The sequence below is a fragment of the Otolemur garnettii genome, unplaced genomic scaffold, assembly GCF_000181295.1.
Source record: "Otolemur garnettii isolate 467f Iridium unplaced genomic scaffold, OtoGar3 scaffold00002, whole genome shotgun sequence".
Classification (NCBI taxonomy): domain Eukaryota; kingdom Metazoa; phylum Chordata; class Mammalia; order Primates; family Galagidae; genus Otolemur; species Otolemur garnettii.
Genome location: NW_003852397.1, coordinates 14569914 through 14584449, shown reverse-complemented (window position 1 = coordinate 14584449; position 14536 = coordinate 14569914). Strand labels below are relative to the sequence as shown.

The 14536-nt window shown below is 39.1% G+C and overlaps 1 protein-coding gene and 1 pseudogene across 1 annotated transcript in view; one reads left to right on the top strand and one right to left on the bottom strand.

Moving 5' to 3' along the window:
• Positions 1-1498, bottom strand: part of LOC100947704 — a 4028-nt pseudogene extending 2530 nt beyond the window's left edge.
• A 33-nt stretch (positions 1499-1531) lies between these two features.
• The window catches only part of MCM9 (minichromosome maintenance 9 homologous recombination repair factor), a 99180-nt gene continuing 86175 nt past the window's right edge, over positions 1532-14536 (top strand). Inside the window, exons 1-4 of the mRNA XM_003781629.3 lie at positions 1532-1616; positions 4407-4725; positions 11554-11870; positions 13094-13175. Of these exons, the coding sequence (XP_003781677.1) occupies positions 4422-4725; positions 11554-11870; positions 13094-13175 (703 nt within the window). The 5' untranslated portion in view covers positions 1532-1616; positions 4407-4421. The remainder of the gene's footprint in view (positions 1617-4406; positions 4726-11553; positions 11871-13093; positions 13176-14536) is intronic.

Here is a 14536-nt window from a genome sequence, read left to right as displayed (position 1 = left end):
AAAAAAAAAAAAAAAAAGACACCTAAAGAAATGGGTAGCTCAGACACATGGAGAGATGGAAAGACTGTCACTCTCATCCTATAAGACAAAAACTGTGCAAGCTCCAAATTAAAGACTTTTCTTGAACCCATCAAAAAGTTAAGGTCACAGGGCAAGCAACTAACCTAAATTTGGAGAAACAAAGAAAGGATGTCTGATCTCCTCACTTTTACTCAACAATGCACTGGAGCATCTAGCCAGGACAAAAGGCAAAAGGAAAAGTCATCCAGAAGGGAACAGAAGTCAATTTTTTTTTATTTACAAACAACAAATCTTGCTATGCAGAAAACCTGGTGGAATCTACAGAAAAGCTACCAGAACTTAAAAGTGGTTTTTACAAGATTGCAGATTCAAGATCTATGTTAAAGAATCAACTGTATTTCTACAAATTATCAAAGAACAACTGGAAACTGAAATCTAAAAATGCCATTATATAACATCAAAAAGTATACCACCCTACCCCCAAACCCTAGATTTGTGGATAAATATGATTTAGGAATAGATATGAGAAAAGATCAAAACACTTGTTGAGAGAAATAACACCTAAATAAATGCAAAGGCTTACTTTATTCAAAGGTCATAACTCAGTATTATCAACGTGTAAGTTATTCTCCTATAGATCTAGTAGCTTCAACATAACTCCCATCATAATCCCAGCTTTTAAAACAGAAAGTGGCAAGCTGATTTTAGAATTCATAAGAACATAGGGGACTTAAAAGAGCCAAAAAAACTTTTAAAAAAGCAAAATTAGAGGCCAAACACTATCGGATTTCAAGGCTCATTATTAATCTATAGGAATCAACGACAGTGTGGTATTTTTGTAAAGACAAATAGATCACTGGAACAGAATACAAAGTCTAAGAATAGACCTACAACTAATTTTTTAATGACAACTGATTTCTGACACAGGTGCAAAGGCTCTTTGAAGAGAAGAAACTTTTCGAACAAATGATCTTAGACATTCATATAAAAAAAGTGACTTAAGTCTCCTATCTTACACCACCTAAGAAATCAGCTCTAATTGGATCACAGACCTAAATACAAAATTCTAAAACGTTTATCAGAAAACAGATGCAAGAATCTTTATGACCTTGGGTTATGTACATCGTTTAGCCTTAGAACAAAAAGGATCCAAACACACAGCGTTAAGTCACTCCAGTCCACCTCTCGGTCCCAGCCCCGCCCCTTCCCTTCCCTCAGCTACGCCAGGGACCCGTCCCGCCCCGCCCCGCCCCGCCCCGCCCCGCAGTCCCAGAGGCTCCGCGGGGCGCGCGCCCGCTCACGTCTCCACCCGGAAGAGCAGCCGGCGCCGGGAAGTTGAGGCGGTGCGCGGCCCGGCGACCGCCAAGAGCGCCGGCCGAGCCGAGCCCACGGCTGTAGACCTGCCCAACGGGGACTGCGCGTCCCCGCGGCCGGCGGCGCCTCGAGCAGCACGTGCACGTGCACGCCCCGCCCCCATCGGCCTCCTGGCGCCGTGGGTCAGCTGCGAGGACCCTGCCGCCCGGCCAGACCTCTCTGTGTCCCTGGGCCTCTGGAGCAGCGCGTCCTCGACTACTTTTGAGACGGCTTGTCAGCCAGTAAGTAACAGCTGCCGCCTCGTTTCACGGTTCCTTGTTTCCCTGCAGTTCGCCCCAAGTCTCGCCCACGTCTGGTTAGTTCAAAACTATTCCACTCTGGGACTGGCCAGCGAGGGGGCTGCCTGGAGCAGAACCTGAGAAGTGTGCAAGACCTGCCGACGTGTCGTGGAGCAGGGGCTAATTGCAGAGACCCGCTGAATTATAAAGTTTGGAAAGCGTCCTGCGAAAATTAGCCGACCCCACGGTTGCTTTGCGCGGGAGCAGCAGCCGAGCGGCCGGGGAGGAGGCGCGCAGATGGCGCGCTCCCGCGAGGGGGGCGGAGCCGGCCTCGGCAGAGGGCGTGGTTACAGGGGCGGGGCTGCCGCGCTTCCCTGCAGCCGGCTGGAAGGTGTCAGTATCGGTGGGCACCTTGCGGTCTTTTGGGAGCTTCAGTTTGGTCAAGAGGACAAAGTAACGCAAAATGATTTTTTTTTATTTTGATCCCAAATACGCAGTAAGAAAAAGAAAGTTGTGGGATGACCTTTAAAACAAGAAGTGTCTCCAGTCCGTATCTGGATAGGAATGTTTACGAGGTTAGCTAACTGCTTAAACAACTGATTAGTCAGTTTTTGAATGCCATTTTCAAAAAAAGGTAATCCATAAAACCCTATAAATTGCTGATACAACCTGGCAAAATTTAATCTGACCTTAATTTGAATCTTGGATTCTGCGGGTACCCATTTCTTGCCCTTATGTGGAGCTGTGTTTCAAACAGCTAAATTTGTGGCTCTAAATTTAATAGGCTTTTATAGAATCTTAGAGATTCTCTTGTAGCCACTCTTGGGAGTCCAGATTATTATTTTTTGGCGGAGGCCACATCATGGGAATACTGTAAGGTTAGTTCCTTCCCAGGTGCTTTTTCTCTTTACACTTGGCTGAATTTATATTACCTAGCCAAGACAAATTACTTGTCAGAGTAATAGCCATAAATTTATTTTCACTCATTCTCTTGTATGTACACTTACTTATCTCTTAATCGCACACTGGCATCCTGTAGTTGTCAGAATTCATAGAGTGAAAGTTGTCAGAGTTGTATGGTGGTATACCCACCTTATATTCTTGCCACCTTCCAGAATATTAGGTTCTCAGAGAAAGAAAAATACTGCTGATAAATATAGCATGTATAACACATTTTTTGGGAAGCTAAACTGTGAGCTTTATAACAGTCTTTAATATTCTTATTTGTTGAGCCTAGAGCCATTGTTTAAATGATGGATAAGTGAGATAAGGCATAGTAAAGTACACCTGCTCTCTAATGCTCTCCTCCCAAGCCAAATAAGAGTTTCTTGTCTGGACAGGTTATTTGTAAACTTTCCAGTGCCACCACTGGGATTGTCATCTCATTTAAGTTTAATCCTCTTCTTTTGCTGTTATTCATATATTGCATGTTTACCATTGGGGAGCACTGCTTCATTTGATTTGTCCCTGGGACCTCTTAGGATATAGAGCACCTTTTACTAAGCTTTTCATTTGCTAGCATACTGCCTTGTATGTGGCAGGTATTGGGAAATGGACGTTGAATTGGGTTTATATATAAGTAATTTGTTATCTGATGGTATGCATGAAAATAGATGGGGCTAGGCCCTTTTAATCTGTAGATAGACATTTTGTTGAAAAAAAAAATTGCTAGGGGATTGAAATAAACAAAATAATGGTATATGTTGTATTAACATCCTAATTATTTATTATTCAAAGACTCAATGTTCCTTTCCTTTCCCCTGTTTGTTTTCCTTACATTCTTGACAGCTGTTTTTGCTGACGCCAGTAGTTTTTCTAGGGCAAGAGGAGAGAGTATTCACCTTCAAATATGAATTTTTAAAGGCCAGTCTGTTAATTATTCAAGTTAAAACTAGCTATGGATTTGATTAGTATAGTGTTCTGTTTATATAGCAACATACAAATGAGTATAACTAAAGATCAGGAGAGAAATAAAGAATAATATGCTTTTTAAATGAACAAAACCTAGACCCAGCGCTCTTCAAAGGAACTCTTCAGCTAGAAGGCTGATGTTTAAGATTCTGTATTTGAGAGCAAATAGGTGTGTATGAAAGGTGGTCAAAGGAAGGGGGCGATTACGTACGTTAATGTAAAGTATAATGCCACTATGCATCAATTAACAATGGGATATACTCTGAGAAATGCGTCAGTAGGGAATTTCATTGTTGTATGAACATCAAAGAGTGTACTTACACAAACCTAAGTAGTATAGCCTACTACACATCTAGGCTATATGGTGCAGCCTGTGGCTTCTAGGCTACAAACCTATATAGCATGTTAGTGTACTGAATACTGTAGGCAAATGTAATATTGGTAATATTTGTGTATCTAAATGTATCTAAACATAGAAAAGGTGCAGCAAGAATACAGTATTATAATTTTGTAGGAACACCATTGTATTAATATATGCTTTATTGACTGAAACTTTATTCAGTGCATGACTATATATTAACATAGGGTTAATGAGGAGGAAGTTTTGGGAAAAAATATGTTTGGGAAAAGACGCGAGAGATGCTTTGAACTGTTTTGGATTTCAGTAGCCAGTACCAACATAATTCTTAGATTTAACTTCACTCATTTTTAGAGTACATGTACTATGTGATGATAACAGATAATTCATATCTACTTAAGATTTGAATTCAGAGATTAATAGTGTGATAAAAAGCCAGCATGATTTATAATCAGTCATTTGTGTTAAATTGTACGTAAATCTTTAATATCAAAGGTATAATTGACTCCTTTCTTTTTCTTTAGTAACCTAAATTCAAGATGAATAGTGATCAAGTTGCATTGGTTGGTCAAGTGTTTGAGTCCTACGTTTCAGAATACCATAAGAATGATATTCTTCTAATCTTGAAGGAAAGAGATGAAGATGCTCATTACGCAGTCGTGGTTAATGCCATGACCCTTTTTGAGACCAACATGGAAATTGGGGAATACTTCACTGTGTTCCCCAATGAAGTACTCAGTGTTTTTGATAGTGCACTGCGGAGGTCGGCCTTGACAATTCTCCAGTCCCTGTCTCAGCCTGAGTGTGTTTCCATGAAGCAGAATCTTCATGCCCGGATATCAGGTAAATCACTTCTGAGTTTGACTGCTATTTTATTTTCAAGGAAGATTTTGAGAAAATAACACAAGTTGGATTCAGAATACTAAGAAATAATTGATATTTATACTCAGAATATACTATATCTGTTGCGTCTTTGATGGTCACTTCTTTGAGAGCAGAGTAATGCGTTCTCCAGGTTTGGTATATTAGCTGTGCCAACTGAGATGAGGAAGAATGTGTAGAGACAGCAGAATACTTGTGTATCTATATGTTTCTATATGTGTATAAAATCATAATCCAAAACAGCTTTTTAGGCTTTTGTAACTACTAATAATAAAAGAACTGGTAATACAAAAGACTAGAAAAATGGTAGATTATTCCCTTATTTTAGGAAATTATTTTTGTTCAAGATAAGCATTGTGCTGTCTACCTTCCAGCCACTCAACATATTTCCACCGACTACATGACAGATTAAGCATCTTAATTTTTAAAAAACTGCAGGGGGGTAGAGCAGCAGTTTGTGCTGGTAGAACTGTGTCCTTCTTCAAGACCAATTCCTGTCTTCAAGACTTCTTAGCCCTCACTTTTTGTTTTAAAAGTGAAGTTTTATGTGTTTTATTTTTAACAGAGAAGATAGAGTCGAATTGAGAATTTTGTAGAACTCTTGACACTGCAGTGTAACAATTTTTCATTAATTCATTGCATGGAAACCATTTCTTGGAAGACATAGTGTGGGATGGTGGAAAGAAAAGAATTACCTGGTTAGAGCAACATTTCTAGGCTGGAAAACTTGACAAGTTTCTTTATCTTACTAAGCCTCAGTTTTTTCACATGCAAACTACCTCTACAGTCCCTGTTAATCCCCAATTAAAAAAAATTTAAATGTGTGATTATTATATAAACAAATGAAGACTGGGACAGCTTCATTTTATTTCTATGAATAAAGGTTTTGGCGAGTTTACAAAGCAGACCCCAGAATATTTAAGACAATCTGATTAAGTTAGAAAGATACAGATCTTTTTGCATAAAAATATTTACCTTATAGTACATTTGAGAGGAGTGGAGATTAATAATCAATAAGAATGCTTTCTATGATTCCAAAAAGGTGAGGAGCTATTGCAGTAGAACCACTTGGAGGCAAGTTAAGATTTTAAAAAGGGGCCAGGTGTAGTGGCTCATGCCTGTAATCCTAGAACTCTGGGAGGCAAGGGTGGGTTGAGTCCTTGAGCTTAGCAGCCTGAATAAGAGTGAGACCCAACCTCTACTAAAAATAGAAAAACTAGTTGGATATGGTAGTGCATGCCTATAGTCTCAGCTATTTGTGAGGCTGAGACAAGAGGAATGCTGAGGGCTAAGAGTTTGAGATTTCTGTGAGCTGCGATGCTATGGCACTCTACCTAGGGCAACAGAGTTAAGACTTTGTCTCAAAATAAATAAACAAACAAACAAATATAATAAAAAATATTCAAAAGGGACTAGAGATTTGATTTAAATGAAAATTACCATGTAGAAGTAACTTGCTAGAATAAAGTTATGAAGATTATGCACTAGGGCACTAGATAATCTATTGCTGGAATCAAGAAGAAATATTTATTTTTAATGAGTTTGCAAAATGATTGTTAAAAGGGATTTTAGTTAATGTTGTCAAAATGATATTTAGGAAATAGTTTTAGGTTGCCCTTGTTTTTAGATAATATTCCATACATAGTTTAAATAATAAAATTCGGCTGGGTACAGTGGCTTATGCCTGTAATCCTAGCACTCTGGGAGGCTGAGGTGGGTGGATTGCTTGAACTCAGTAGTTCAAGACCAGCCTGAGCAAGAGTGAGACCCCAACTCAGCTAAAAATGAAAGCTAAGGTAAGACGATCTCTTGAGCCCAAGAGTTTGAGGTTGCTGTGAGCTGTGACACCATGGCCCTTTATTAAGGATGACAAAGTGAGACTCTGTTTCCAGAAAAGAAAAAAAACCTAAATAATAGGGGGGGGCACCTGTGGCTCAGTGGGTAGGGCACCAGCCCCATATACTGAGGGTGCAGAGTTCAAACCCGGCCCCGGCCAAACTGCAACAACAAAAAAAATAACTGGGCGTTGTGGTGGGAGCCTGTAGTCTCAGCTACTCTGGAGGCTGAGGCAAGAGAATCACCTAAGCCCAGGAGTTGGAGGTTGCTGTGAGTTGTGACACTATGGCATTCTACCAAGGGCAATAAAATGAGACTGTGTCTCTACCAAAAAAAAAAAAAAACCCTAAATAATAAAATTTTTTCTGCCTAATGACCCTGTGAGTTTGAAGTGAATTTAGCCTATTTTTTTAGTACTTCTCTGAAAATGTGAGTTGCAGTTTACATTACTACCATGCTAACAGTCATTCTACAACATAATGTGTTTAGGCATTTGCTAGACTCCTGAGAAACCAAAAAGAATATGTGGTTCCTCCTCTTTTATAGGTAGTCAAGACTGTGAGGGAAACAGATATTTGCCAGATGGCATGTGTATGCCTGCAGATATATGCATATTAAACAAGACTGTGAAGGAGCTTCCGGGAGCTTTTATGTCATGTGATGCATGCTTCACTTGGGCTGCATGGAAGACACATTAGCCCACAGAACAGAGTGACTGCTCCTGGGGGGATTACTGGAGGCTTCAAACAGAGCGGATAAGGCCAAGATGGAGGTGTTGCAAAAAGAGTGAACAATATGTGGGAAAGAACAGGGACTAGAAACAGTCTGGTTTTAGTCAAATTGCAGCTGTATCATGTATTTTAGGCCTCTGTGGTTCAGTTTCTTTAGAAACATAAGACAGTTTCTGGTTTGTTTTTGCAGAATATTCATTAAATTTTATTCTTACCCCTACCTGTCTTTGTCTTCTGGAATTTTTATTAGCCTAAAGTTTACTTGGTATTCCCAGTGGTTTAGATGAAAGGGGTTCAAAATGCACAGTTAGCATGAAAGTAAGTGAGAAGGAAAAAACAACATTTTGTCATTTAAAGCAGTGGTTCTCAAACATTAATGGGCACCAGAACCACTTGGAATATTGGTAAAAATACTGATTCCTGGGCTCACCCTCTGGGTCTCTAACTGAGGAGGTCCCAGGAGTGGGTCCAAGAATTTGCATTTCCAGTAACTCCCAGGTGAGGCTGATGATGCTAGTCTGGAAACAACACTCTGAGAACTACAAACCTGAGGTAATTGATGCAGGCATATCTCTATCTCAAAAATTTCTTCTTTGTCATCAATTAATGGATCAGAGAATAATGAAAGTTTTTATGTTCAGCACTAAGGGTGGTTTAGTGCCTGATTTATTCCTTGTGTTTCACTGGAAGAGTTGAAGAATAAATAACAATATACTGATAGATAGTAAGAAAGATTAAGTTAATCTTTCTCTCAATCTAAAATGTATTAATTCATTTAAAAAAAAATTGGCCTGCCTGCCTGCCTTCTTTTTTGAGACATAGTCTTACTCTGTCACCCTGGATAGAGTGCTGTGGCGTCATAGCTCACAGCAACCTCAAATTCTTGGGTTTAAGTGATCCTTTTGCCTCAGCTTCCCGAGCAGCTGGGACTACAGGCACCCACCATAACACTGGCTAGTTTTTCTATTTTTAGTAAGGATGCATCTTGGGACTACAGGCACCCACCATAACACTGGCTAGTTTTTCTATTTTTAGTAAGGATGCATCTTGATCTTGCTCATGTTGGTCTAGAACTGAGCTCAAGCAATCCACCTGCCTTGGCCTCCCAAAGTGCTCGGATTACAGGCATGAGCCACCATACCTGGCAAAAACAATTCATCTTTCTATCAAAACACTATCTCAGCCTTTTTTTAGTACTAAGATTTTTATTGTATATGATCAGTTTTCCTTAAAATTATGTTGCCTTTGTCTTTATATTATAAATTTATTTTAAAATCACAGTGATATGAAATGAAAGGAAATAATCTGAAGATCCAGAAATGTGCTCACTTCTGTTGCCCTTTTCTTACAATAATGTATTTGGTTTACTACACAAGATAAACCACTTAATCTGTCATGTTAAGATTAGTTTTTTTAATTCTAAAAAAATAATTATCCTGAGAGGTATGATTTATATGATTTAGTAAGATGTAAACTGCTCTTTAGTTTTTGACTTTTAAGAACATTAAGAATGATGTATTGTTCTGTATTGTAAAAGTATAGATGACAATTAAAGGCTGTTTTTCTTAGGAAAATTGATTGTAACTGTTTACACAGTTCCTTAGAGGTATTATAATTGGATTAGATACAGGACCCTTGCTAGAGGAGACCCATGGGGAACCACTGATGCTGGCTGCACTTCAGGGGGTACCCAGAGTGGGCTCGTGAGCATGAGAGGGACCCTTAGAGTGGAGCCCTGCCTCCCCCCACTTCCAACTTGCCCTGCCCAAGTGTACAGTATCCCTCCAGAACATCTCCTGTGCTACTTGAAATAAAACCAGTTTTGTGTAGACATGTCATGACCCAGGATGTATAGGCCTGATCATAATTTGCAAGACAAAGGTGTCCTTGGAACCAAGGAATTCCGTTTTCCTATTCCTGGGTGGAAGATTCCTGCAGACATAAAAGGTGTCATTCACGTCATTGTGCATTTGTTTGACCATTTTGCTTAGCCATATCACGTATGCATACGTGAATGTGCTAGCCTGGACTGAGGGGAATTTTCTTATAGAAGAGAAAACTTGAGTACAGTCTTTATGGCTGAGTAAAGAGTGAAGTTTTCCGGACAAAGTAAGTGTATATGTAGAGGTACAGAGGTGAGAAGCCGTAGCATGTGTGCAGAAAAATTACAGCATTTTTTTCTGGACTGAGGATTGAGGCCATTTGTGGCAGAGGTGATAGAGAGTGTCAAGGAGCATCTATATATGAAATGTCCTAAATAGGTAAATTATTGAAGACCTAAGTAGATTAGTGATCGCCAGCAGCTAAGGGTAGGGAGAAATGGAGAGTGACTGTTCCTGGATAGAGAGATTCTGAACATGAAAATGTTCTGGAATTAGATAGCAGTGATGCTTGTACAATATTGTGAATATACTGATTACCAAATACTTTATAGGGTAATTTTATGGTATGTGAATATTGTAATTTTTAAAAAAATACTCACTTTAGAAGCAAAAGAAAGGTAATCAAGACTCTATAAGCAGTATTCAAATATGTTGCCATAATATACATTCTACTTAAGGCCAGGTAAGCAAGAGAAATTTCGTCTTTGTTCCCTTTTGTTTCTTAGCGTTCTAAGACATGAACCAAAATTATGACTCCCTTCGTGGCAAAATGGGGTACAATCTGAATTAGTATAAATAAAAAATATTTTCATTAAAATATGGACAAGTTGGCCTTGAAAGCATAGAAAAAGGAGTCATAGAGATGTTAGCTATGCCCATCTTGTTTGTCTGTACAGTAGGGAGAAAGAGTGCCAGCCAGCAGAGAAAATTCAGGTCTTTCTGCAAACTTGTAGCCTATAACACCAGGTTAAAGTAGCCTGGCACTTAACCATTTCAGTTACTCTAATTAGTTTGCCCCCCCCCCCCCCCCGTGGTTCCTAAACTGCCTCCTGATTATCGTTATTGTTATTATTAGGCTTTCAGAGTAGACATTGCAGCAGGGAAAAACTTAACCATCATGAACTTAAGGTATAATCATACCTATTATGGTTATTTCTCATGAGCTGGAAAATCTGGTAGATGGGCCTTCAATATGCATTCTTATCTGGTTTTTGAGCTACTAAGTTCTGAGGATAAGACATTGGGCCATGTGACATTAAGCAGCACAGAATATGCTATCCTGATAAATCTGTTAGGAGATTGCCTTTGACCATCACAGCCAGCATCATTGAACTCTAGTGGTGCATTGTAGCCAAAGGTGAGAAAGAGGCCATTTTGCATAAGGATTTTCTTTAGTGTTTTGTATCTTTTCTATTGTCTTTTTTAATTAACATTGAAAAACATGAGGTTTCCAAAGGATAAAATGATGCTATGGGTAAACCTTTAGGTAAGTCAATTCTTAAAAACAGTAAGATTTATGTGTTAATAAATACTGAATCTAATTACTAAAAAAGCAATAAATTTTCAGCACCATGGGACTCTTTAGATGTCGTACTACCATTTCTTCATCAATTTGCTTTACAGTTTACTCAAAGAGTCATCAATTGATTTTATGTGTGGCAGGCAGCCATATATTCATTGTTAAATGTGGTTACAATTACATACAGTATTCAAATACTACTGACATAGTCCTCTTGTGAGAATCAGTTCTTTTTAAAATCCTGGTTATTACAGTTTCTAGCTATGTGCTTTTATAAAGAAGCCATTGGGGCTGGGCATGGTCGCTCACACCTGTAATCTTAGCACTCTGGGAGGCCGAGGTGGATGGATCCCTTGAGCTCATGAGTTTGAGACCAGCCTGAGCAAGAGGGAGACCTCTCAAGTAAAAATAGGAAAACTAGCTGGGTGTCTCTCAAGTAAAAATAGGAAAACTAGCTGGGTGTCATGGTGGGCACCTGTAGTCCCAGCTACTCAGGAGGCTGAGGCAGGAGGATCACTTGAGCCTAAGAGTTTGAGGTTGTTGTGAGCTATGATGATGTCATGGCACTCTACTCAGGGTGTCAGAGTAAGACTCTGTCTCAAAGAAAAAAACACAAAAACAATTATTGGTAATTGTTGTTTGAAGTAATTATTTTCTATTTATTTGAGTTAATCTGATTTTTTCCTTAAGTAAAACACAAAAGATTTTTTTCTCTGAGATTATAATTTCTCTCTCAGCAAATATGAGAAGAATATATTTTATAGTGGCAAATCCCAAGGTATTATTTGATGCTATTTTTGTTTGTTTATTTCTCCATCAGGTTTGCCTGTCTGTCCTGAGCTGGTGAGGGAGCACATACCTAAAACCAAGGATGTGGGACACTTTTTATCTGTCACTGGGACAGTGATTCGCACAAGTCTGGTGAAGGTCTTGGAGTTTGAGCGGGATTACATGTGCAACAAATGCAAGCACATATTTGTGGTCAAGGCTGACTTTGAGCAGTATTACACCTTCTGCCGACCATCCTCATGCCCCAGCCTGGAGAGCTGTGATTCCTCTAAATTCACCTGCCTCTCAAGCTTGTCTTCATCTCCAACCAGGTGTAGAGATTACCAGGAAATTAAAATTCAAGAACAGGTATATGATCACATAAATGAAAATAACAAATTTAAAAAAGTATTTTTTTCAGCTGTCGGCAGATTGCTAGGATTAGGAAACTTGAAATGGATACAAGCAGACTTGTGTCATTACTTTGTAAAAGATCAAGCTTGCAACTATTCCACGTATGTCCAAATGTAGTCTTCAGAAACCACAAACCAGTCATCGTTTTAGATAGAGCATTGACAAGAGAGTTGTATAATTACTTAACAATTATGTTTAAATTAAATGAATATTTAAGAAGTTCAACCTAGTTGTTCTTAACTGAGAAATAGGAGTTAATGTTCTTAACTAAGGGGTAGGAAATTAATTAATGTTTAAATGGTTGTTAAACATTGGCGGGAACAGGATTTGGGGTTTTGACTCAATTTTCTTTGCTGTGCCAAATGAGGTTTACATAACAAGTAAGAGTGAGCCTGGTTTTCATTTGCTTGCAGCTTAAACAGAAAAGTTTTTTTTTTCCTCTTGTCTTAAGTAGGAGGCAGGCAGTCCCAGGCTAGTTCAGTTTCAAGGATTCAGAGTCTTCCTATCTTTCTATTCCACCATTCTTAATGGTTTCTCTTCTTAAGGTTGTCTGTGGTCTGGGATGGTGGCTACAATTTCACCAATTTGTGCTATAGCTAGGGGACAGAAAAAAAGGAGTGATGGTTAAAAGTACTCACCACCTAACCAGGTCACCACGTAAGCAGTCTCCCTGGAAGTCTACAACATGTTTCCTTATATCTCATTTGGCCATAACTTAATCATGTAAACACACCTACATTCAAAGGAGCCAGGAGATACAGTCTTTTTATTAGGCACTTGTCCACATAGAATAAGACCAGGCTTTTGTTACTAAGGAATAATCATAGGGACTGGGGATTTGTCTCAGGTCTTTTGGTTAGAGATCAGGAAAGAAACCTATTTTTTCTAGGTAAGTTAACTTTGTTATTATGTTTAGTAGTTGGAGTGTATGCTTACTTTGACCATCTACAGGGTAAATTATATTTGGTAGTATGTATTTTCCATGTTGCTGCTTTTAGTTTAGTTTTAGTAAATTCTAATACAGTAGGCACAGTTTTCAAGAAAATCTGTAAATCCCCATCATAACTAAATTGTATGATAATACACAGAAGTAGAAATAATAACCTCAAGTACTGCTAGGCCTCCAATGCTTAGTATATGTATAAGCATACTCAGAATCTGTTTTCTTTCCATGCTAGGTTCAAAGGCTGTCTGTTGGAAGTATTCCACGATCTATGAAGGTTGTCCTGGAAGATGACTTAGTGGACAGTTGCAAATCTGGTAAGAATGAGTGTGAGGTCCTAAAGTATTAATTAGGAAAAGCCATTTTTTACTTTCCCAAGATCACTGGCAAGAAGTATGTAGGCTTAATTGCTCACTTTGAAAATAGAGTGGAGTAGAGATGGGAGGTGATAGCAGGAAAGAGAGCTTGGCTGGAGCTATGCCACAAATAGCTGGTCCAGCTGCTTGTTTTGTAGATGAAGAACCTGACTTGCCCACAGTCACTTAGAGAGTTGAGTAACAGAACTGGAACATGATTCTAATCCAGGATCTCTTCAGTGCACCATAGTGCAATCATAGCAACTTAAAAAATTGGGGGAATTTAATAGACAGGTGTAAAAAATGAATCAGAGGATGTGCCACTTTCAAATGCCACTACATGTCTTACTGGTGCCTCGGAGAAAGGAAGTGGTCATTATTCTCTGCTCTGTGCTGTTGACTCAAGGAGAAGAGTCACAGTGATTTTGGTCTGCTGTCCTCGGAGGGTCCTCAGTGTTTCTGATAGCCAATCACTTGAATTGGGAGGGAACTGGGAAGCATGCTCAATGAAGAATTGTGGGTGTTTAGCATGGAGAAGCCTCAGGAAGGACATGACAGCCAACCCTCAATGATTCAACGATTGTCACATAGAAATGGAATTCTAATACAGAATTACTATTGGATTTTAGTGCGAGAAGGTATAGAGAGGTAGATTTTGACTCATTAATCAGGTGTCCATCATGGACCTTGGATGATGATGGGTTCTTTTTTTGTAGGCAGTCAAGCAGAGGATATACAGCTCCTCTTTAGGGATTTAGGCCTTATGATGGGAGTTGATATGGATGCTCTGCATTGTTCCAGGCAAATTAAAAACTTTCTGAGCCTCAGAGATGTTATGGAAATCTGAGAGCTCCAGAAATCTGGCTCTGTTGTTCTGAGTTATATGCTTTGGTCTTTGAGTCCACTAGATTAGTCCTAAACTCTCAATTCATCTCACTCGCTCTTCTTCTCCTCATTGAGGAGACTGGGAAGAATTTGAACTTAAGAGCATTTGTGGAAGAGTAATGTCTTAGTCATTTGGGGCTACAGAATATAACAAATTACTATAGACTAGATGCCTTAAACACAAACATTTATTTTTCACTTTTGGAGGCTGGAAGTCAGAGAGCAATGTGCCAGCATGTTCCAGTTCTGGGAGGGCCCTCTTGGAGGTTGCATCTGACCTCCTTTTTTTTTCATATAGTTGTCTAAATAGTACATGAAGGAGATAATAGGTTTGATTATGGGTTGTCTGCTAAATGACACAAAGATACTTCAAAACACCTTGTTCATGTAGGACTCTAGATTTTAATGTAAATCTTAAATATCTCCGTCAGTAAAGC